The 25,555-nt window shown below is 45.7% G+C and overlaps 1 protein-coding gene across 6 annotated transcripts in view; it reads right to left on the bottom strand.

Moving 5' to 3' along the window:
• Positions 1-25,152, bottom strand: part of LOC148640225 (beta-1,4-galactosyltransferase 3-like) — a 40,710-nt gene extending 15,558 nt beyond the window's left edge. Inside the window, exons 1-3 of one of the 6 annotated variants that reach the window (XM_088621133.1) lie at positions 24,975-25,152; positions 24,466-24,557; positions 576-1,314 (exon numbers count right to left, since the gene is read on the bottom strand). In XM_088621133.1, coding sequence (XP_088477259.1) covers positions 576-855 — 280 coding nt within the window. In that variant the 5' untranslated portion in view covers positions 856-1,314; positions 24,466-24,557; positions 24,975-25,152. Of the gene's footprint in view, positions 1-575; positions 1,315-6,089; positions 6,735-10,437; positions 10,462-21,196; positions 21,422-23,992; positions 24,251-24,465; positions 24,558-24,974 lie in introns of those variants that run through there. The other 5 variants (XM_088621132.1, XM_088621136.1, XM_088621135.1 and 2 more) reach the window with 5 other exon arrangements.
• Positions 25,153-25,555: the final 403 nt, after the last annotated feature.

Genomic DNA, 25,555 nt, shown 5'->3' on the forward strand with positions numbered 1-25,555 from the left:
GTCAGTACCTTGATTGGGAGATTCCTGGGAAAGCTGAGGTTGCTGCTGGAAGAGGTGTTAGTGGGACGAGTAGGGGGCGCTAACCCCTGCAGTCTTTGGGGGTCCTAATGCCCCCAGCACAGTGACGGGGACACTGTACTGTAAAAAAAGCCAAAGTCCTGACTGTTGGCAGTCATAAAAAATCTCATGGAATTCCCCAAAAAGAGTAGGGGTGTTACCCTGGTGTCCTGGCCAAATTCCCCCTGGCCTTTACCCATCATGGCCTCCTAATAACCCCCCTCTCTGAACTGGCTTCATCACTCTGCTCTCCTCCCCACTGAGAGCTGGTGTGTGGGGAGTGTACTGGGGCATCATCCAGGTGGGGGGGACACACTGGTGGTGGTGGAGGGGACCCCCGTGACCTGTAAAGCACTTTGAGCGCAGTGTCCAGAAAAGCACTATGTAAGAGTAGTGAAAATGATCATGGTAATTATTATAACTCGACTAGAACTTTTTGAATCTCTCCATTTCTCCCCCACTTCCCCGTCTGGCTCCCCCATAACTCCCTCCTCCCTGAGGTTCCGCCCAAGACTCACTGATGAGAGGAGACTCCGTGGGACAGTAGGGCAGGAGCTCCTCTTTGACTGTGGACTTGGCCTGGAGGCTCAGGTTGGTGTAGATGTCCCTGAAGCGGGGGTCGGTCACGTTGTGGGGGGCCGGCTGCATCATAGTCGTGGCCTGGGACACCTCCCCCTTCCGCAGGATGCGGAAGAAGTAGGCCACGCGTTTCTGGTAGCCTTCCCGGTAGAGCAGCGCCATGACCACCAGCTGGACGCCTAGGAACATCACCAGGTAGCGCAGCTTCGAGCTCATCATGGTGCGGGTCGGGCGCGAGGGGCTGCGTTTCGGAGCGAGGCGGCCCGGCGTTCGGAAGACTCCCCCACGGCTTGGGCGCGGGCGTCTGCAGTCCGCATGAATTCCCTACCCCCTACCAGCTCACGCCAGTGGCTCCATGGCGTCTTCCCAAAGGCACTGACCGGGGGCAGGAAGGCAAGGACGTCACACCCGCCCCTTCCTTCTCCCTGGGTTGCGGAGAGATCCCAGAGACCCGTGCCTCACCAGCGCTTCACAGACGGAGCCCTGCCCTGCGAGGGGGTGGCGGCGGCGGCGGCTCGTCGGCATGAAACGCCTTCGCCGGCCAGAGGTGGCGCTCCTGAGTCAGCGGGGGTTGGCGGGGGGAGACCGGCTATTTTCCCATGGTCCGAATCGCCAAATCGAGCAAAACGCTGGAGACGTACTGCGGTGAAAAGACGGCTGGGCTGCAGACACTCAAGTCTGGGAAACAGAAAATTAAAAAAAAAAAGTCTCGATTAGAGTAAATCTATGACCATTTGTCGTCATTATTATTGAACAGATCAGGGGCAGACAATCCTATAAAAAAGCGTTCCGTGCTCAAGGCAAGATGCAATTGCACAATGACGAATTAAGTGAGTAAATTGGTCCGTTAAGTCATGTAGAAATCGGAGCTACCTTCCTGATTTCAACTAAAGAGCTAACTCTTACCATTTCCCAGATGGATCTTACAGATACCCAGAGTGTTTCCATGCTGATTTGTTGAAAACACTCTGCTGGATCACTAGGTCATAACTTATGGGGGACAAACAGTAGATGGTGATTTGACCAGTCCTGCAAGTTTAGATCTGTGATATATCTATAGATCTAAAAGCTTCAACAAGCTGTTCCCTAGCCTTCCTCCTTACAAGGATCAACGCAACTTTATAGAGTACAAGGAGGTAACGTCCCCTCCCTACTGTAAAATATTTGAAGACAATTCACAGATTGTGAATAACTGTTAGAACTATACAACTGCCTCACAAGACAAAAATATTACTGAAATTTTCCAGAGCATTCCAATATCCAATCTACATAATAGCCCATTGAGGTATTATTTAGCCTTGACACAAACTCTCTTGTACAAAATGTCTTTCTATAAAGAAATGGCAAAATGAATCCTACTCTGTTGGGCCCCTGAGCAAGGCCCTTCACCCCAACTGCTCCAAAGGTGCTGTACAATGGCTGACCCTGCGCTCTGACCCCCAGCTTCTCTCTCTGTCTGTGTCTCATGGAGAGCAAGCTGGGGTATGCGAAAAGACAAATTCCTAATACAAGAAATTGTATATGGCCAATAAAGTGATCTCCTCTCATGGCCTTATACTATTGGATCAACCATCATATGACCATTTTGTATTTTAAACTAGCCAAAAACTTATTTTGTTTTCTCAGCAACATTGCAGGACAAACCACCTGCACTGCGTCTGTGACAGGACAGCCATATTCGGTTTCAGGAAACTGGATCAAAATTCCTGCGGATGGAAACATTTAGTCCACTTTTTAGTGTGGCTCTGGTGCCCCAAACCAAACATTTCTGCCACACCTTCACCCCGTTGAATGAGCTACATTTGCCTGTTTGACAGTGTTTTGCATGCCTTGTCTGTGGCCTCCTTCCTTCTTTCTGCTTTAAGAGATATTTCACTATTGACCAAGCCACTACAGCCCATGGAAACAAGAAGCCCAGTGAGTTAAAGCCTGCGGCAAGTCATCATGCTAAACAAGACAGCAGCTACAGCAGCCTGATGCCAGTTCTAATCAGGCATAAGCAGTTCAGCCAGCCTGCTCCGGCGACGAGTCTTGGGTGGGAGGTATTCAGGAAATAAAAAGAAGTTGCAGCTGCAAGTGGTGCACCAGCAGGGGGCGATCTTTAGAAATTCCAAGGCAATGACCCCATATGGTCCCATGACACCTGAATTCCAATGTGTGGAATCTGGCGAGAGCAGCCAGAGAGAGAGAGAGAGAAGGTGGTGTGAAGCCGATTTCCACCACAGCTGACAGCCCAGCTAGATGAAAAGCACAAGCTGATCTGGCTGCCGCAGCAAACTGCTCAAATTTCCAGACACTAGCAGGATTTTTGGAGAAAATGCACAGTAAAAAAAAAAAAGTTATCATAAAGAATGATCTAAACTAGAACAACTGCAGTCACACAGAGGACACTGCAAACTGCAGGATTCAAAGAAGGAATGACCTACATAAAACACCTGTTTTTTTTCCAGGTATGGTGTCAATGGGTACTACAGGGCCAAGCTGGGGTTCCACGAGCACTTTAAAGTCTCGGGCAGTGTCACAATGTGAAACACCTGTACAGGTGTATAGATCCCAGGGGGATTTAAAAAAGAACAAAACTAACACAAAGGCAAAACAGGCAGCATGGTGGCATGTGGCCATCTGAGCCTGAACTGGATGTAGCAGACAGAATGAATAAGGCAACACCTGTGTCACAATACAAAGCAGAAAAGGGAGAACACTAACACCTATGGTTTGGCATCATGCGTTACACATGGTCTGATCCATTAATCCGAGGGTAATGATTACATTTACAAAACATCGCAGGTTGTTTTTACAGAACAGCACTCTGTACTAGGTCAGAACAGCAAGGCACTGGCAGCACTGAATGCTGCAAATGATTAACTACTTATCGCAGGCCTTCTTTCTTCTGACAGTTTTTACAGGTTTTATGTATGCCTTTAAACTGCATCAGCTGCATAAACAAAGACTAAAGCCCTTTCCAAATTTCAGCAAATCATTTTCATTTAGCTAACGAGGGTCATTTCAAATGGGCCGAAAGGTCTAACAAAACACCTTGACAGGTGGGTAAACTTCCCTTTTCCACTGGAGGGATTCAAGTGCTGTAGGGGCACGGAAAACAAAACCTTGTTCATTTCTGCACAATAACACGCCAACTTATCTTGGCATTTAATATTGTTTTACTGTGCATTTTCCGTATTCTGACGGAGAATGGCACGGCTGATGTTGAGCTCAAATTCCTGCATATTTAACACGCTGTCTTCAGGAAACATCATGGCTTCACATAATCTTCACTTTCGTCCTGTTGGAGCCAAACACAGATCACCTGAGTCCTGAAAGAGCAACCCACTCCCTAACTGACTTCACAGCATCAAAGCACTAGATAATTACAGATACTGCGAGGGTAACTGGTTTAGAAAAAAAACACAGGGTGAAACAGTGTAAAAAACAGTAATCCATCAATCTATCCATCAACAGAAAGCCATCTCAGAACACCCGGTCAGTCTAGAGACACCAATACATCCATCTTCTAACCACTTCTTCAAATTCAGCATCGAGGGAGAGCCGGAAACCTATCCCAGCATGCAACGGGTGCAAGGCGGGTACATCCTGGGCAGGAAGTCAGACCTTTACAGACACACAGAGACTTTCCCAGAAGCCAGTTAACCTAGCACCCAATTAGCCTACACAGTTTTTGGACTATGGTCAGACACTGGAACAGCTGAAAGGAAACCCATGCAAACACACAGAGAACATACATACCATTTACCATATACTACACCACTTAACTGAGCCAGCCTACCTTGGGGAGATTAAAGGAAGTCCAAAATAAACTGAACACACGCGTGCAAACTCCACACAGAAGGATCCCCTGTGCAGAAAGGCCAGGGTTGCCATGCTGCATCTTCTTATACCAAGTCATGAATACTGATTTCCACACAAGTGTTTGACATATAAGGTCATAAACGCTCTGTTTCCAATCTGCTTCATGGCTAGAGCTCAAAAACAGATGCCAATGACCAGTCAGTGCAGGCAATCTCGGCAAATCTTAATAAAGGAGAAAATCTTGAAGTATTCTCATAAGTCAGCCTTCTATGTCATACAACAAAGCTGGCAACAAGACAGAAGCAAAGTAAAAAGTGCAGCACATTCCACAAATGTTTTCTCAGAGGAAAACGCACACTGCTTGAAGTTAAATTAATTAGGACAGCAAATCTGTGCACAAGCGACTGGAGGCGAGCAGAAAATCGAACAACAGTTGGACACAATGCAAAACAAACAAGAAATTAAATAGCAGGACACTGGAGGGAAAAGAAACTCGGTTTTAATGAGCTGCTTGGACCAAAACGACAAACCATGACCTACTTTATTTCTAAGAAGCCTAGGAACGTAGAAATTAAAATGAGAATTAGAAGCAGCACTATAACTGACTCGGTGATTTTGCTATCAGATGCAATCTAACAATCCGGTCCTTTAAAATCAATCCTGAACTGCCTTAGTGCTGCACTAAAGGGTCAGTTTGCATGAAAGTTGGTGAAAACTTAGGAGAAGTACATAAAAAGGAGTAGCCTAGGCCTCATCAGTACCAACATAATGGTGATGTCAGTTAAGCGCATTCACTCTTCGGGAGAAAGGGTGGTCAATTGTGATTGAGCGAGAAGCAGTGAGAAACACACAACCCTTTTTTTTATCCTCAAGTTTGCTTTTGTGCTTCGTCTGTCATACCTCAGATTGGATGTCTGCATTGTTTTCTTATGGGCTTATCATTTGCTTTTCACGCCTGCCTGCGGAACCAGACTTCCTCCTGAAACACTCCCGACTCGATTTGAAGAAATTACCGTAGGCGTTTTGTGAGCATCCGACGTGGCAGTCAAGACAAAGCCGGCACGAAAGGAGAAGCCGGGAATCTCTCAAAAGCAGACAAAGGCGAACGCCTCGCTGGGCTTGCATTTCACCCAAAGCTCCTTGGGTCTTGTGCGCAACCTGTGGAGCTGTGCAAGTGCTTCTATACAACAGTCTACCCTGACCTGCCTTCCTGTGCAAAGGCGTGTGTTTTTTTGGTTTTGCTTAGGTGCCAGGGATCTGGGCACTTGGTCAGCAATCACTCATCATTATCAATAATCACTCACATTCATCAATCACTACTCCTGCCTGTGAAAAACTGAATGTGAATCTCAGAACATGTGCCTGTTGGAACTCTTCTTTGGGGAAAGGGGTTTGAGTGAGCCCTCATACAACAAATCAGCCTTGCTTCAGCGATACCACAAGAGAGTAAGTCAAGCAAACAGCTGCTCGTATACCTTTATTGGCAAGGATCTGAGGAGCTGACACACCTGCAAGGGAGAGCAGATCTCCTGTACTAGCGAGGGTGCTGTCCAAAGCCTGTTTGTGGAAGCTTAGAGAACAAAAAGCAGCATAAACCTCAACAAATTAAAAGTACACAGAGAGTGGCTATTTGGAAAAGCACTCACCTCTGACAAGTGAAAATCCACACTGTGAAAGATTCCCGAGATGTGTTCGTTCCACGTTTGTTTTTAAAAGGAAATAAAACGTTGTAAATCGCGTGCGAGTGTACGCCAAATCTGAATAGGGTCATCCCAGCTGTGTCATACAAAAAATGCACGAGACTACATTAGATGTTTTTTCTTTTGTCATTTCCTCAGTCATCTAGAACGGTTTCGATAGGAATCGGATTACTGCCTTCAGCGAATCATTTCAAATTATTGGCACATGTTTTAGCCAGCGCTCGGCTGGAAGCTGGCGATCAGAACAGCAAATCGGTTGAAGACTCTACAGCCGGCGGTCACTCTCTTGGTCTGTGCAGCTTTGGCCCAAAAGAAATCTTTTCTAGCAGGTGTGTGACGAGGACAGCGGGTATTTAATCCCGGGGCTTCTGGGTTCCCTCGCACCCTGGTACACGGAGTCAGACTGGAGACCCCAGCCTCCCACCCAACGAAAACTTGCTCCATACAGATTCGAAGCACACACTGAACCCTCTCACACCGGATTAATAATTTACAGGATCAAATTGTCAGGAATGCTGATAATTCCCTGAAGAAAACAAGCCAGACTTTCGCGGTAGTGCATTTTAAATCCAAGCAAACACCAGAGCTCCTAATGCATATCTCGGAAATATCTCACAACTCTATTAGCGAAACCCGGGAGACAGAGCAGTGGTGACAAAAGAGATCTGAATGAAGAAAAACTGGAAATGAGCTGTAAGCTGCACAACAACATACACGACCCACAATCACTTGAGTGACTGACGGGGAAAAAGCACAAACATAAAACATGTACAGTGGTTGTCTGGGAGACATTGCAGGCCAAAGCAGAGGCACAATTAAGAGACACAGGAATATAGAAACCAGTACTAAGAAACTTGTTTCATAGGTTAGCCATAAGGCCAGTACACACAAATGGCCAATAAAATAACTTTTACTGTCCCCATCATTTAACACAGGGGTGTCTACTCCTGATCCGGGGTGACAAGTGTCTGCGCAGGTGTTGCAAGTCTCATCACAGCACCGGTGCCTCCATCTAAGAAGTGGAAGCAGCTGTTAAATTGATCTCATCAAGACAACAAGCAGCTGGTCTACTGTAAGTTAAGAGCCGATATGGAATGACGAGCTACCATTTTCAATACAAATGAATTAATGAGCAGATTTCTGCATCCCCTGCGTGGGGAGAGGAAGTCCTGCTACGTGTAGGGATGTGAAGAAGCAAATCGACGTTACCAAAACCAGGTCCGTGGATTTCTTTTGGCAATTCCACCTGTCGATTCTGTTTATCATCTGATCGTCATTCAGGGGACTTGAAAGGAACGAGCGAGGGAGGCAGACAGATGTGGGGGTGGGGAAGGATGAGAAACAGCCTTTTAAGAGTATAGTGTCCCCGTTACTATACTGGGGCATTAGGACACACACAGACCGCAGAGTGAGCGCCCCCTACTGGTCCCACTAACACCTCTTCCAGCAGCAACCTTAGTTTTTCCCAGGAGGTCTCTCATCCAGGTACTGGCCAGGCTCACACCTGCTGAGCTCCAGTGGGCTGCCAGCTGTGAGCTGCAGGGTGATGTGGCTGCTGGCATTAAGGAACAGTAAAGACGTTCCCCTTCAGCCCAAGAACGTCAGCGGCTGCATTTTTCTCACTGAATGCCAGAACAGCCAGGTCTTGCCTGCGGCGCGCCAGACCAAGACTGTACACGATCTTGCTTCTTACCATATGTGCCACAGCCTGCTTACAGGAATAGCACAGAAAAACAGACCCTAAAATTCTCTCGCCATCCTGTCGCATGAGGCGCAGGGAGCCGACTAGGACCCCCTTCTGAGCGACTCCTGCCCCCGTTCCGGAAACCGCTCGGCAGGAGTGTGACGATACGCCCCCGCGCGCGGCGCCTGGGTTGAGTCTCATGGAGCTTCCACGCTTTCCCGGATATCTGCGAATCGGCAGATCTGCTGGAACCGGTGAGGTATTATGAAAAACGAAAGGCCTCAAGTGTAACAGTAGCAACCCTGTATCCGACATCTTTACAGGTTTTATTTAAGTGTACTGCTACCTTGAATTTATTTGGCCTTGCATTCTGGTTAAAGTACTGCAATGGATTAATATTATTCTCTGGTGTCCCCAAGAAACAGCTTCAGATTCTCAGTTACTCAGTTACAAAAAAAAACAACTGGGTTAAAAGTAATAAAAATAAACGAGACACATTAATTAATAAATAACTGAATAAAAGGCCAGAAATATTAACAATGACTCCAAGAACAAAAGGTTAGCACTAAAATATTTGTGACAGGTTTAGAACTAAATGACTCTGCGCGCAGTGTTAATTTTCACTATTTGTTGGTGGAAGGAAATGAACCTCTTTAGTCCTGAACTGAGAGTCTAATGAGGGGACCCAGTACAAGCTTTAAATATCCTCAAGGGCACGAGCAAAGGCAGCCAAAACAAACCAGAGAGCATCAGAGTGCTTTCCACATTGAGAATGCACAAAGTGTTGTGGGAGTAGGGAACAGGAGCATCCTGAAGCCGATACCCTGGCTTGTTTCAAGAAATGGCTGGATGAGATCCTGGGATCAATTAACTACTAACCAACCACCAGACGGGCTAGATGAGCTAAATGCCCCTTATTCATAACTGTTCTTATTAAACAAAAAGAAAGAGTGAAGATGTATCGATCTCCATGCTCGAAAATGAACAAATTCCTTCCTGATTGTAGGCTGGGTTTTTTTCTTCTCTGAGGATATCACATTTTCGTCTTGCCAAAGTTCTTTGCAAACAGTGAATGCATCCTCTCTGCTCAGCCACGCTGCACCAACTGCGTGCGCAGAGACATCTTGCTCATTCATTGCTTAAGGCTGTCAGCTCGAGCAGAAAGAACCAGGAAGACAAACCGTGAACAGAAATGACTGCTCAGTGCCAAAACCCTCTTACCAACACCCACTTTGCCTGAATTCTCAAAGCGTTTTTCATCTCTTAAATGGCTCCAAATTCTTCTTGCCTGGAGGGAAAGGAAAGGAAGATACCTAACTGGATGCCATTATAATTTCCATCTTTCGCAAAATAAAACCCTTCCTTAAATCTCTTGTTCCAAACACAACCACAGCCTTATACAGATTCATCCTAAAAGAGAGGTATTCTTTCAAAACTTGCGTATGAAGCTTGATTAGTATCTATAAATCTATTTCGGACACACGCTGGGGTAATAGGACCTACAGAGGCGAATGCCTTGCTTTTCACCTCATAAAACATCTACAATAAAATGCAATCAGATGACTTTTTACTGTATGTGCCACGTCATAGACTTCAATCTATTTTTAACAGACTCTCACATTAAAATTGCAAAACTATGATTTTATCACTGACGAAACACTGCCGGAACAAGATGCCTTTTTTGATCTGTGCCTCATATTACCCAGATCAGTCTACTGTTGGGCACTGTCAAGAAAACTGCTTGGGCTACACTTGGTAAAAAAAAAACTCAGCCATAAAGGTGCAAAGCAAAAAAAAAGAACATGCGACTCCTGTACCGGCACCACTGCACTGGCTTCCAGTGAGATGCTTTGAAACACTGAAGCAAGTGGTATCTAACTGCTTGGGGTTTGAGAAATTCTTTGTCAGATCATAGTAAAGATTCATCCACTGTGACTTATTTTAATCTTCACATTAATATATTTGATTAACATCTTTTAACATGTTCATTTTTCATTCTTTGTATAGCTTCGATTTTAACCATGTGCAGGTCCTTCAATCTTGTAGCATGAAAGGTGCAAAGGACGTATAGCATTTCCTCGACAAACCCGAAGTGGCAATGTGGGTGCCGAGGCAAAAACGCCCCAATAAGTGCAACGAGAAAGATCACACAGGAAACAAACTGCTGAGAACTTGTTCTAACTCCACCGGACCTCTATCACAGCCCTGCAGATAAATTATAATCCACCCTCACTGCCTTCGAGGCTGGCCAAAAACTCCACCAGCTCCAAAACAAAATTGATGGATTTGCAAAAGTATGCACCGGGTTTTCTGGGCCCGCCTGTGCTCGGCGCACGATATGCCAGGGATCGATTTCTTCCAAACGATTCGTTCCAAAGCCGACCCAGAGAGCCAGCTCTCTTATTCCACTTAGCTCTCGTTCCAGATGTTTGCCAGATGTTTTAGCAGGCTTATACATCCCCCCCCCCCCAGCTCCAACACACACACACACTTCCTCTCTTCGATACAGGCCCGCACAGCACACCCCTGACCGAGCACTCGCGTGCACGCACACACACAATCAGTAATTTCCTTTGCTCGCAGATCAAGACCACATCACCTTCCTCTTACCCTTGAGGATTCCAGCAGGCACTTCAATACCACAAGGCTACATCTTTAATGAAGCAGCATGAAGGGCACGCAGCCCTGTTCCGCTCTCTCCCCACAGCTGGTTCTGCGATTCCCACCCTCTCAGGTCCCTCTCTCTCTGCAGCTCCCTCCTCCTCCCCCCAGCACAGACTGGAGCCCCGTCTTCCGCCTCTTCCACTCTTCCAATGATTCTTGCTCTCCTCCCCTACCCCAGCTGTCCACCTCCCCCTTTCCTAGAAAGGTGGTCCGGATCTCTTCTTGCCCCCCCTCGTCCCAACTCTCTCCAGATTTAAAGGGGGACTGCAGTCCCAATTTCTCAGAGTCGTCATTAAATCTTGGCAGCTTAATTAATTCTAGAAAAAAAAATACAAATCTCAAGGTAACCTCAATTAATTGAACTTTGTGAAAGTACTGGAAATCGTCATGTCGCAAACTCGCATTCGAATTCCCACGAATTGTGGCCCTTCCTGCTCACTAGTCACCGTGATGACTGATGTAAGGCGATGTTCGAGCGAATAAATACTGTGCTGTGTAACGTGTGATAAAAAATGGGCAGCAGATATTTCACCGCAGAAATGTTCCGACGTGTTCACAAGTAGTGTTTGCCAGCAAAACCGTCTCGACATCTAAAGCAATACGTCTGCTGGAGTAAAGGAGATGTATTCACCTGCCTGCTTGTTTGCAATGTCCCAGGGACGCGCAACCTGACCAGAAGTTTTGTTGCCTCGTTCGGAATCACAGAATACGGAAATTTCATCTATTCTGTGATGTAATGGTTTTACACGTTACTGTGCACATTTTGCTTTCAGTGTGCTTTGAAATGCACTCGTCGATGCCGACAAGAAATCTGAAAACAGCACTGCAGTTCTTCCTTTAATCCTCCCTCTCAGTCGCCCACTTTCGACTCCCGACTCGGACAGGAATCCTCCTTTTTCTCGCCCCCACCTCCCTTTTTTCCCTCGCTCTTCCTCCGTGCTCGATTTCTGTTCCCCTCTTTCCTTCATTCTGGAGCGCCACTCACTGGTCTCCAGGCCGCCCCTGAAACCCCATCACCCTTAGGACACACATTACACAGCGGGCTGTCCATACGGTGCAGAGAGACACTCAAGGACACGAGGGCACAGGCAGAGACATCTGGTTTCCCACATGCCTCCACGCCCTGGTGCAGACGCAACCATAGGCATGACTTTGAAAACCCAACCCAACCTACAATGTGCAGACGTCACTCTACAGACCTGTCACTGCAAGACCTACTTATGCCAATGCAACACGGTCTGTATTCAACAGTATTCCAGGCTCTTATCCTACTTATCTTACAGTATCTACATCAGGTAGGACATTTGATCATCTTCTGATGAGCCCCTGTCAGCAGTTTAAATGTGTTAACAGTAAACAGTCAAAGGTCGGGTTTCAGATAAATATGCACAATCCAAAAAAGATTGGAAGACAAGGAGAGAGCAAGCAGGCAGTTAGACTAGACAGACAAGACTAGGGAAGAAATATATATAGACCTATACTAAAGTATAACTGTCACAGCTCTACACTGTGATCTGATCTCAACAGTCGGGCTTTAGGACATCAGGTCCGAATGACTAAAGAGAAACCCGACTGCTGAATGTTGGACCATACCCCTCGTTATAAATGTTCTGTAGTTTATCTAACCCAGGCGATCAAAGTTCAAGGGGGATGTTAATCATTCAAGGTAGGCAGGCCTACTGTAAGTTGGGCTCTGTGGGGCAGGGTGCTCCGATATTGATGATAAGATAAGAGAGATCAATCCCTGCATTTTCCACGTGGGCCAGAGGAGCCAGGCTCAGTGACCCGAAAGATGCGGTACAGAAAAGGTGCCCTCTGTGGACGCTCCGCCCTCAAGCTTGTCACTTTGCAAGGAGAAAGGGAGGTTTTTTTTTTCCACCGAACTGTATGCCTCTTTCAAGGGAACTCGTGAATTATTAACTACTAACTGACTAACTGAAAACCCTTTAGGGCCTAACGTTTTGTGTTTGTGTGAAAAAAGCACAAAGTGCTCATATAGTGCAGGACTGCTTCCTTCGATTGATAAATAACACATTGTTTGCTACTGTACAACAATATTCATAGCCAGCGAGACAGAGGTCCTGGCACATCTGTCTGCTGTACTTTTAGGAGGACATGCCCGTGCTGTAAGGCTACAGAGTCAAGACATCAGAAGAACTGTGGGTGACAGCACTGTGGAAGAGAGGTCAGGGATCTGAACTCATAACTGGAAGGTTACTGGACAAAAAAAATGACACAACAGCAGCTTCGCAAACAGCCAACACCAATCGCCTTCATATTCTTCTTATACCAAGCCAAACGCTTAATTACTCTCAATGTAATCCCCAATTCCATTACCAATTGACTACTAATGACCTGACAGTGAATCACCGCTGTGGCTATCGACAAGTATTTTACACAACCTCCCCGCCCTCCAAAAAATGGAAATAATTAAATTGAAGCAAAGGCTGGAAGACCAAACTTTCACAAAGACCAAAATTAAGCCCTTTTGCCTTCATGCTTTTAGCTCAGAATAGTGGTGCTTTTAAAGGAAAATCTGTAATGGGAAGTTGGAAGCAGAAGTTTGTCTTCTGTCCACTAGTCGCGCCAGCGGTTAGTCTGGTGTCGCGTAACGCCGTCACTGGCAGGGAACGGGAGGTTCTTTCACCCCACTTTTCCACGACAACCGACCCTATCTGTTTGGGCTGGCCTACGGACAAAGGTGAAAGGAAGAGAGGATATTAAAAGAAGAAAGTGTGGAGGGAAAATAAAAGAAGAAAAACAGGAAATATGGCAGAAGGGAAATTGCAAAAAGCAAACCCAGGCTTTGGACAAAAGGACCGAAATCAGGAGTTAAATGCTTAAAAGCAACTTAAGCCGAATGAATTGGGGAATTTTCCCTCAACTGCTTTTAAGCCAACAAGGATCACTTAAAAACACAAGGATTCTTTTCCCCTCTCCAAAAGCATTGACAACGGGAATCAGGTTTTGCAATACCACCGGATATTAAATCAGATTTATGTTCCAATCCTTGGAAGCCCGTGCTGCAAGATGCCTGATGCAGATGAAAATCTAAAAAAAAAAATGCTTTTCTGGTAGCTGAAAAAGCATTCCTCCGAGCGCTTGCAAATCAAACCTCCGAATCTGAGGCGAGCTTCCTGGCTCAACGAGAGCTCGCCGATGAGATCGGGCTGGGTTTCATATCAGCAGAGACACGACACTGAACCATTCATCAGCTCACTTGCGTTGACACTTCCAAATGAGCTGCCAGCCCAGCTGTAGGCTCGACGTTTGCTATGGGACAGGAAACCCCAGCGTTGCCTGCTTCGCGCTGCGGTATGAAAACCACACACCGCTCCGTGCAGAGCTGCACACTTATGTGCTGAGGAATGACACCCTGAGCCAAACACACTGCCTCCCTGCACATCAGAAATACAGAGGACACGGAGACAAACACCACAGATACCTGCCCAACACCGCCAGCAGCTTAACGGGAGGAAGGAACCTGCGCTCAGTGAGTGGAGTGGTTCTGTAGCCCTGTCTCCCAGTACAAGTGCTCCCTCCTTGTGATCGACTTAACACTCTACTCAACATGTCGAGTTACTGCTGCCTCTCCGTCGCTTCTTTTAATAGACACGGCCATTTCCGTAATTATATCTGGACCTCGGCTCATCAGCATCGCTGTAATTATGCCGCGTAATTCATATCATTGGCCCGCTGTATTTCAATTACACCTTCTTCTTGCCAGACATCTCTCTCTACCTGAGCGTTTCAGTCTGATTCACTGCTGACCCACAGGTTCGCGGAAGGATGTTGACGATAGAGGGTGCATAAACCAGTAGGTGTATAAATCTCCCAAAATGCAATGCGCCATGGAGATGCATCACGATCGGCATGAGGCTAGAACAGTGTAATTGTAATTTCAAGCAATGAGAATGCTTCCCAGTTCTAATTCAAACAAGCTTTCCTGGCACGGACCACCCACCATCTGAGCTGCCTGACAGTTCTTCCCGTATAAGGTGGGTGTTATGTGCCAGTACCTGTCCTCCAGAAATGCTCAGAACTCTATAAATCCAAACACTATTTTATCTTTCAGGGTTAGAAAGGATCAGCATTGATTGAGTGCATTTCAAACCACAGTAAAAATAAAATGTCCACAGTAACTTGCAAAACCTCCAATTTAATTTCCAGATATGCACATCGCCATGTTCTGTGATTCAGAATGAGGCAACAGGACTTCCAGTGACACGTTGAGGCCTTATTACATTGTAAGGAAGAAGGCCTGCGAATAGATCTCTTAATCCAATAGAAATACTGCTCTCGATTTTGAGACGGTCTTCCTGACCAATAGTACTGGTTAACTCTGCCTGCAGATCACGTTGGAACACTTCTGTGGTGAAATGTCTCCTGCGCAACCTGAACGGTCCAGGGCAAACTTCATCTTGCTAAACTTGTTTTCTTTAATTTGTTTCAGTGGCACTTGTCACCCCATGTAATTTGGCATAAAATCACATACGGATGCCGTGCAGAGAAGATCTTGTTGGTCTCGTTCTGTCTGTTTTTTGTTTTTAATTGAGCAAAACGCACACATTTGTATGTTGAAAACTAGGCAGCCTGCATTTCCCTTGTAAAACCTTCAGTTTACATTAAAAAAAAGAAATTTCCAGGCATGCACAGCTCCATGTTCTGCGATTCAGAACGAGGCCACAAAACGTCCTTATTTAAGCAGCCTTATTGTATTGTAAGCAAGGTCTGGGGCCATGAGGATCCTAGTTCAACCCTGGGCTCGCAAACGTTCCAAGGAACAAGGATCAAGAGGCGGAATGACAGGTCCTGCTTGAGCGGTTTCTTCCCCGTGTGCTAATGTTAGTTCAAACCAAGAAAACCCTGCGCCCCCCTGTACAAGCCTAGTCCATCCATGCCTCCCTGCTCTTCCGAGACAATATTTAGAGTGTTCTCTGTAACCAAGCTGAGACGTTCCCCAGATTTCAGTGCCCTACTCAGCTCCACGTTCGCTTTGGCATGTTGAGATGGGGCCACTCAATATGTTTTCAAACCCTGTAACAAAATACGTCTGGCAACCTCCTACACCTAGGCTGAGTCACCTGTAGTAGAGGAAAATGCTGCAGGGCTCGACAGTGCTTGATGTGGCCTTGCATTCATTGGAAAACGCCCACAGTGACCGAGGAGGGCTGGACATGCCAGGTTTCCAGCTAGAAATCTCCTTTCCACAGCCCTGCAGAATGAGTATGAAGGGAAGCAGAGAGGCAGGGGGAGAAAACGCTCATGACAGTGAAAGAATGAACAGGTTCTTATCCCAACGGGCCTGGTTGCCATGCTGGAGGCTGAGTAACACATCCCCAGACAGCAGCGACTATCTTGTTTACAGCCCGTTCTCCAAATCCACAAGGACGGTCTCTGGGTTCATACTGTAACAGGCAAAAAAAAAAACCTGACTCCATCCTCTTAAGCTTCATAAACAGCAGCTTCAACAGGTGCCACGACGGCCATATGTGGTCTAAGATATGTTTTATGACTTTCAGAGCTTTACACGATGGACAAATACACCTTGTAAACAAAAGCTGAAAAACAAACAAAGAGAACTGTACACAACATGACATATTACAATACACAAGTCGCATCATGTCGTGTCCTCATTCTCTCTCACATAGATTCTGATCTACAGTACACTTGATGTACACAATGAACTTACTTGGTAACTGCTTATTTACATACAAATGTGAAAAGCAATCTGTGATATTAAGGGTCCTATCTAAAAATCTAGATTGGACAGAAGGAAAGTGGCAATCTACAGGTTACTTTCTCCATAAGTCTTTAATTAGTTAACTCCTTCCTCCAGAAGACTACATTTAATGATAAGAATACTGGTGGAAGTGAGTGGAACAGTAATATAATTTCACTTCTCAGTGCTCAAGTTTCTGTTCATCACACCATTGGGCAGCTGTGCCTAAATGCTCAGTGTGGCCTGAGTGATCAAGGGAGAAAAGATCACATTGGCACAGGTTAGAAAGAGGAAGAAAAACCTACATGACCACTATAATCACTTTTACGGGGAGAGTGAAGACTTGTGCACACACTCCTCCCATTTCTGAGTCAAATGCCATTTCACAAGCGTCAAGCTTAACAGCACTTCAGAGGAAAAGTGATGCACTCGGCCTATTGTGTGCTGCCAAATGGAAGCTGGATACAGGCAGTTAAGGGACAAGTCAGTAATGAAACAGTGCACAGGACTCGTGTGGTGTATTGGTAGAAGTGTTGTGAAATTGTGTACAGAATTTATTCTAAGGATAATTACATCTGAAAATCATCTCCTGCTTTTCTGTTGTACCCCCATCCTGAATCTCATCTCCAAACACAGTGAAACCTCAGCACTGAGCACAGATTCTAGGAGACAGGGAGAAAACGATATTAATGAAAGGAGATCTATTTCAGTGGTAAGGCTATATTCACCTCTGTGCATAGATGGAGCCTGACAGCAGAAAACTGCATTGTAGCGTGGCCAGGCAGTACTTCTTTTGCTTTTGTGTATATTAGCTAATCACTAAGTGGATTTCTCCTTTTCACCGTGTTCAGGATTCCCTTGTAAACATGTCTGAAGCAGTGTGGAGTAGCTGTTAAGCTGCTCATTATCATTAATGCATGATCAGGATGTTCAGTGTTTGTGTCTCTAGTGCAATGTGCTTAACCCTGATTATCCCCGCGTTGTGGCTCTCCAGGACCAGGGTCGGTCATTCCTCGGGATTCTTCTTTCCTCCTATTTCCCGAGACTGCATTAGATAGATACTTTATTGATCCCGTTAGGGAAATTGCAGTGCAACAGCAGCTTAACACACACAACACAGCCACAGTGTAACGAATGATACAATAATAATAATAGTACAATACATACAATACAATCAGTACAGTGAGGGGTGCACTAAAAGAGTTACTCACAGTCCGGACACACAAAGAACAAACTAGAACAGAACAGTACGCAGAAAAATCATATCACGCATATGAATAGATAGATGTAAATATAGGTATAGATATAAATATAAATGTATCGCACAGGTCCCTGGCATATATTGCACAAAAAATGGTTGTAAACGGGAAAGGAAAAGAAAGAGAACAGATGTAGCAGTAGATGTGTATGAGGCCAAGCTGACACCTGATCATAAAAATTCAGATTGACTGCCCGATCTTTCAAGGGGCACATGCGAAGCAATTTAGACTCTGAAAATCACAGTGATCCAATTCCCATTATAGAGCTGAAGTCACCTCCGTTACTTTTTGCCAGTTAAAACTAATTAAGTCTCCCTGGTTTTTGCTTCCTTTATCTTAGGTTTCCTTGGCTATCTCCTAGCTACTGTTCTCCTCACCTGGGGAAAAAAATATGACCCAGGTGAGGTCAGCAACCAAAGCTGAGCAGAACAGAAGCCATAATGTTTAATGAGTAACATGACAAGGTTTGCACACATTAACCAGCTATGTTAACTCTGTGGTAACACTTAGTTACTCTGTGATATCGAGATCTAGTGAAACTTTTTTAAAGACGTCATTCCAGATTTGGGGAAAGTTACTTTTCAAGCGACTCGCAAGTGACTTGTGTAAGGGATTACTTATTAGATCTAACAAATGAGCCCCCCCACCCACCCACCCTAGTCGTGTGATTTCTTTGTAGATTAGGACAAGCTTCTTGAGTGATTCAGCAGACCTCTGAGTCTTCACTTTCTAAATATTTGGAGTAAAAGGAGGTTTTGATCAATTCAGCACGTTAACTGGTTCAGCCCTCTCGTGACTTCAGCAAGCCTGCCAACACCCAGGAAATCACTGAAGCAGCTCTTCTGCCTGGAGCTAAGAGGAGCCCAGACCGACTATGCCAAACCCTAACTAGAGTACCACTAACCTGAGTACTCATTTTTCTTTAAACAAGTTTTTCCTCCCTGTCTACAGTGCTCGAGGTGAAAAACCAGTCACCAGCCACGTTCCTAATTACAGAGCAGACACAAAGGACCCAACCCTCAGTAGCAGTACTTTTATCACAAAATACCAGTGCCCTGCACAGTTTTGCTGAACAAAGTTTGCCATTCTAGGAATAGCCAAAGGCTGAACAATTCAGACAATGGCTTGCGAGTATGCAGCTGACAGGATATCGTAGCAGGATGGCAGCAGACATGAAAAAAGAGCTCCTGGGAAATACTGTTGCACAACGGACAGAATTTATTTATGTCAGATCCTGTTCCAAGCCCTCATCTGGGTCCAGTTGTTTTGCAAAACTGCAATTAGATCTTGACGGCAGATCCAAAGCACTTTAGCCTCAATCAAACATGAAGGACTGGGAAAGTTATGGAGCCACCAAAGACACAATATCGGTAAGCATTCTCTCCTATACTGTGGCACAGTGTTTTGTGCATACCCCAGCAATTGTGCAGGGACAGAAATGGATTACAGATTTGATATGTTAGCACACCAAATACTAGCCGTAAATCATAAGTTATCCAAACCTATAACTGTACATCTTAAGCTCTTCTTAATCATTCAAGCTCAGTTGCATGTACATCTTCTGGGTTTTTAACTCTTTCTAGGTTTTCTATTTCATATTCCAAAACCACCTTCTAAAGTGATGTATTTCAGAAGATACATATGATTTTTATATCTTTATATCAGGCCTGTGTTAACCCACATGATAAAAAGGGCTCCTGAGTGAAGCTACAATCGGTAAGGCCTGATGCACATGCCCTGCAGAACAGCACAAGGACGGTTTTTATTTTTTCTTCTCCGGGTCTTGCAATTCAGATGTCATTCCCACAGCACTGTTTCTCCGGACAAGAGCAGAACTTCCACCAGTCAGAACTTAAAGTTAAGTCAACTTCGCTGCCAAACCAACCCTTCAGGCTTGTTAGAAATGTGTGGTGTGCTGACAGAGATACAAAAAAAGAGATATAAGAAAGAAATATTATAAATAACACCTATCATTTGCAATATACAATATGATACCATATGTCACATTACAATGAAGAAAACAGAGAAACACTCTAGTATCACTTTCACACTTTTTAAACCCACCCAGATCTGGTTCCCATTAGAAATTAATCACACAATAGGTGTACACTATTAAGAAAATAACAGATTTAAATTACAGCCCCAGGTATGTGCTTATTCTCTATGATAACAAGCATCGCTCTATTACACCAGTGTACTTAACAGAAAGAGACAGCTCCTATGACAGCATCCCTTGCAATTTCCTATATTTTTCGCATCTCTAATTTCACAAACCTTAATCATCGAGTCATCAATCAAGATATTAACTTGCTTTGTTCAATCTTGAGCATTGCTAAGGTCCCGATTACTCATGACTTGGCTTAAAACGACCTCTGACACCAAAAAATAATTAAAAAAAAACCATCTCCAGAAAAAGAATATTATATTATAGCCCCTTTCCACTGATGCACCCAAGCTTAGATGATAGCGACGCTAGGTACCACACCCGTACACAGAACCTGAACATTTCACATGCAGCGGGCATGCAGAGTTCCAAGAAAGACAGGCTGCTCAGGGAGAACTGCTTAAGAAGTACAGTTGACCGCAAAAGCCTTTTCTTTTTTTTTTTTACTTGTAGCACTGCAAAGTTCCAAACGAATTTGGGATGCTAAAAGTTTCTTTTTAGACTTAAAGGGGGAACTGCAGTCCCAATTTCTCAGATCGGTTATTATATCTCGGTGACAAAATAAATTCACTGATGAACGGTGTAGGAAACATTTAAAAATTCCGAATTAAGCATAACACCCTGAACTCTGTGAAAGTACTGCAAGTCGACATGTTGTCGCAAACTCGCATTCGAAATTCCCATGAAATGCGACATCATGCAGCCCTTCCTGCTCACTAGTCGCTGTAATATAATAATAAAATAATAAACGCGATGGGACTAATAAAATGCGATGGCCGAGCAAATAAGTACAGGTTGTGCAGCAGACGTTTTGCCACAGAAATGGTCCACTGTGATCTGCATGCAAAATCGAGAGCAATACTGCTACTGAATGAAAAGAGATGTATTCACGAGTTTGCTTCTTTACAATATAATAAGGAAGTTTGGTTGCCTTGTTCTGAATTGCAGAACATGGAGGTGCGCATGCCTGGAAATTTCTTTTTGTTATGCAAATTGAAGGTTTTACAAGGGAAACGCAGGCTGCCTAGTTTTTAACATACAGATGTGTGCATTTTGCTCAATTAAAACTGAAAAACAGACAGAACAGAACCAACAAGATCCCACTACTTCTCTGCACAGCTTCCATATGTGATTTTATGCCAAATTCCAGGGGGTGACAAGTGCCACTGAAACAAATGTAATAAAACAAGTTTAGCAAGATGACATTTGCCCTGCATTGCGTAATACGTACAGGTTGTACAGGAGACATTTCACCACAGAAATGTTCCACCATGATCTGCTTGCAGAGTTAAAAAGTAGTATTTGTCTGCGAGACTGTCTCAAAATCGAGAGCAACATTTCTATTGGATTAAAAGAGATGTATTCACAAGTCTGCTTGTTGACAAAGTCAAAGGGCCACTTCACATTACCGAAAGTTTTAGAATTCCATGTAGCAGAACAGAACAAAACAATTGGGTACTGTCACTGCCAGATTCACAACCAGCCAGACTGAGGTGTGACCCAAGCAGGGGATCTCCTTGGAAACATGCAATTTACCGAATTCCTTACAATCAAGCTTACCTTTAAGACGGGCTATGTGCAAAGGTGGCTGAGCTGCAGTGTCCAAAAAAGCTGAAAGTTGACGGAACACAGTAGGCTGAAATGAGCTCACGTACGTAACACAACTGAATAATTCTGAAAGCATAACTCTCACACTGTCTGACTCCAGTCAGACCTACTGCTCTGAACACTTCCAGAATCCCGCTGAAACTGAGGAATTGTTTCAATGGCATACACCACCTCCCGAAATCTGGCATTCATAAAAAAACATTGTGCAATCAAGTAGCGAGCAAAATCTTGATCGTCTTGCTCTGTGTCTTTTCAGTTAAAACTGAGCGTACTACAACTATTTGTACTTCCGAAACTAGGCAGCCTGCACTTGCCTAATATCGTCAGACTGTTGTAGGGCTCAAAGAACCCTGAAACACCCGCTTCCTAATTAATTTGCTGAACATATGGACAATGAACAAGTACAAACAGTGCCTCACACCAGACTGAGCCACCCAGGAGAGCAGAGTTAGCTTGTGATGCCTTTGTTTCATCACCCACTGAGATACTGTAAAGCACAACGTACTAAACGCCGCTTTTTACATTTCAACAAGGCTGCGACCTGAGAGGAAGCACAAAAAATCTTCAGCGTCCTATACCTATGTAACTTGCCATTACCACTTGTTAAACTCCCGACGCTCACCTCCACAAAAACCAGCAACCTGACCACTACAAGTCTTCATCAGGAATGAAAAGAAAATGATCATTTAGTCTCACTGTGTTTACCTATTCATTTGCTTTAGGGGCAAGAAGAGGAACGAACAGTCATTTAATAATTATAGCTGGCAGGCTGTACAAGTACACACCTGGCACCATCGTAGGGTATCCAGCACTGGATATTTTCCACACTACACCTATTTATTTATACATCCTCCTCAGGTATCCTGATCATGCCCACAGTCTGTACCACCTGGAAACAACACAACAGGTACGTCAGCGGACAGAAACCCAGGCCAAAGCAGGAGTGAAAGCCAAGCGAAACCCAGTCACATGCTTCAGCCGGCGCTGCCTTCCTCCAACTGCCCCTGCAACAGGTGGGGTCAGAGGAATGCAACACAGTGTCAGAAAGCCTCTCGCTGCCAGCCGCGGTCTCAGTCATGGGTTTTTGTGGTTGTTGTCGTCGTTTAATTTGGAAGTTTCCAAGGCCTAACTTTCCCAAGCCCGGCTTCCTTGTTTGACGAACAAGGAGTGTGAAAGAGTTCAATGTTTATAGAACATAAGACTCACTCGGCGCTTTTTAAACAACAGAGCAGCCAGGGCTACTCACGTCAAAGGGGACTTTCGGAGAAAAGGAGTGCCCACTTTAAGACTCCTTACAACATCGGAGAATACAATTTTTTTTGTATGGGGAAATGGAGTTTCCTAAGCAAAGGTGGACCTGGATTCTTCTAGTGTTTTCTGTCCTTCCATTTTCTTACTACGTCATCCCTTTCAGAGGTGCGGGGGAGCCTATCCCAGCAAGCAATGGGCACAAGGTCATGTCCACCCTAGATTGGACAGCAGTCCATCGTAGAGACCACACAGACGCAAACACGCTCACACTAGCAGCCATTTTCCCAGAAGCCAATTAACCCACCAGCATGTCTTTGCACTGCGGGAGGAAAGCCACACAAACGCAGAGAGAACATGCAAACTCCACACACACAGCACCCCAGGCCCAGAATCGAACCCTGGGCCCCAGCACTGTGAGGCAGCAATGCTGCCCACTGCACCACTGAGATATCCTGTTTTCTGCCGTGTCAAAGTAGCCAACATCTGACCACCTCCAATGTTACATTCTTTACCACAACGCTGGAAAGCTCTTAACCACATTTACTGGGAGAGAAAGTGTTATTATTCAGCATTTCATTCAAACAGGCCAACCACAGGCTGATAACGGAACAAAGCAGAACTGAGCAGAGCTGTGCATGGATACAGTCAAACCTGACTCTACATACACTGCCAGAGTTAATCGTATGAGACATCAGTAACTGTACAAGGCACACCTTTTGTAAATTACTTCCAAGGAAATACCTTAATTTCCGTCTGAAAACTTGGTGGAGTAAATATCTTCAGTGCTTGCAAAGATTCATTGTATTGAGAATGGAGTTCACTGTGCAGCTATAGTCAATCTAGTAAAACAAGCTTACACACAAGGAAACTATAAGTAACAACCATGGTTGCAATACTCTCCAGCCATGAATTCCTTCATCTCGTTGTGCCCCACATACTTAACTAAATACCTTGACATTTTCAGGGTCCAGAAAATAATTTTGCTAAAAAAAGAACAATACAGATTCTCTACTGAGAATTACAGCAGCTGTAAAGACAAGTGCGTGAGTTAAGAAAACGGTCCAGAAATCGCCGATTCCCGACAGGGTTTTTGTTGTGGCAAGTGGGGATCTAGTTTCTGGTTGATTGACCTGTTGTGCGTGTCAAAAACAGATGAAGATGGGCTTCTAACGTAAAGTTTTGCCTGCGCTCCACGTCATTAAACTTCAAATCCGTGCGGCTTTCCAAAGTCACCCTCATATTTCTACGCCACGTTTCTCAACGCAACACATCTCCATGTGGCGTCGCCTGTCACGTTATCTACGTATCTCCTATAACCACAGAAAAAGCACAACGTTATTAACCCCCCCGGTTCTGCCAACTTGGAAATTACGTAATACTGTTCCAGCAATTCTTGTCTTTTTTTTTTCTCTCCTTCAACAGAACCTGCGTAGGTTGCATGTAGCCGACTGTGCAACACCGTAACAGCTTAACACGGGCCTGCTGTATCATCATTACCTGGCTCGTAATCTCATTACTCGTGACCGCTTCACTTCCGAGTGCAAAACCAAGAGCACCCGCTTCCTTCTCGTTTTTCGGCTCGGTTCTAGCCTAGGGACTGGCAGTCCGGACGGACCGACCGACCGACCGACGGGACCATAAACGAATGCAACCCGCGCTCCGTCATCCTCCCCGGAGCCAGCGTGTCTCTGTAAAGTTTTATCCTATCCGGGCAACAAAAAATGATCATTATAATAACGCCACCCGTCTGCGCTGTGTGGCAGCACCATGTGCGCGCTGTTTAGACGCGGCTGCACGCCGTGTTCTTCGGCGACCACATGATTGTCACAGCCCGATGTGTGTCACAACACGACCTCCCTCCCCACCCAGATCCACCGATATTATCGGGTTCGCAGCTCCGAAACGGGCAGCGCGTTTGCGTGGAGACGCGACCCGGGGGCGAAGCCGACTCCAAGAGGCGTCAGACGTACCCGTGTCTCCGGTCCCAGACGGCGGCTCGGTCTCGGCAGTAGCCTGGCGCTTGTCTCCCGAACCTACCGAAGAACAAGTCGGACTGACCGCGCTGCTCCGACGGAAGGTGACAGGGAGAAAGAGAGAAGTCGCCGCTACTTTATATACCTTGAACCCACAACAAAAGCCGGCGGGGGGAGGCGCAGCAGCTTTTTTTTGGGGGGGGGGGGTGGGTAGTGTCACCCAACTTAACCGGAGCACGCCGCCGCTACCGCAGTAGTAGTGTCCAAACTCCCGGACCGGTCCGCCAGAAGCCCCCCCTCGCCCAGCGCGACTCGTACCCCCAACCAGAGCCAAGTCCGACCGGCCCCTCACCCAGCCCCCAGCCCCCAGCCCCCTCGAAAAGACCGGAAGGGAAAAAAACAAACTTGCAAGGGGCCGGGGGGGGGGAGAGAAGGAATGGACATTCTCCAAAACTAGACATAGAAAAGGCTAAAGCCCCCCCCCCCAAAAAAAAAGACGCACATACCTCCTCTCCCCCTCCTCGAGTCTTCTCTCCCTGAGCCCCGAAACCTGCTAAGTTCCGTTTCCTATCTCTCCTCCCCTCCTCTTTTTTTCTGACCCGCACCTCTCCTTCTTTTTGCTCTCCTTGTAACGGAGAAATGAAGTTGAAGCAGGAGCCGAATTTCCCACTGCAGGAAGTGATGTCAAGAGCTGAGCCCGAGTAAGAGGAGGGGGGCTCGCAGGCAAAAGCGAGTTTGTCTTTTTTTTTTCTGTCTCTCTCTCTCTCCGTATTGCATTGCTGCCATCAAGGAGAGGGGAAAAAAAAGTCGCAGGCTATCTCGTTATTACGTCTGATCGTCTGATCGCATGCACATCGGTGTTAAGTTGTGCAGTGAAGCAGCTACAAGAGAGCTCAGCTGGAACTGCTGTGGGTTTTGTATTCGTGGCGGTGTCCAGCTTTGTGTGACTTTCCACTGGAGTTTATTCAACAATGACATGTTTGTGCCCAATGTGAACACAGTTTTAGCCCCGGAGGGACACACACGCGTCTCCATTAACACGAACGAGTGTGCGCGTCGCACGAAACACTGAAAAGTCGGGGGGCGA

Source organism: Lepisosteus platostomus, chromosome 26 (genome assembly GCF_059453375.1).
Source record: "Lepisosteus platostomus isolate fLepPlt1 chromosome 26, fLepPlt1.hap1, whole genome shotgun sequence".
NCBI lineage: Eukaryota > Metazoa > Chordata > Actinopteri > Semionotiformes > Lepisosteidae > Lepisosteus > Lepisosteus platostomus.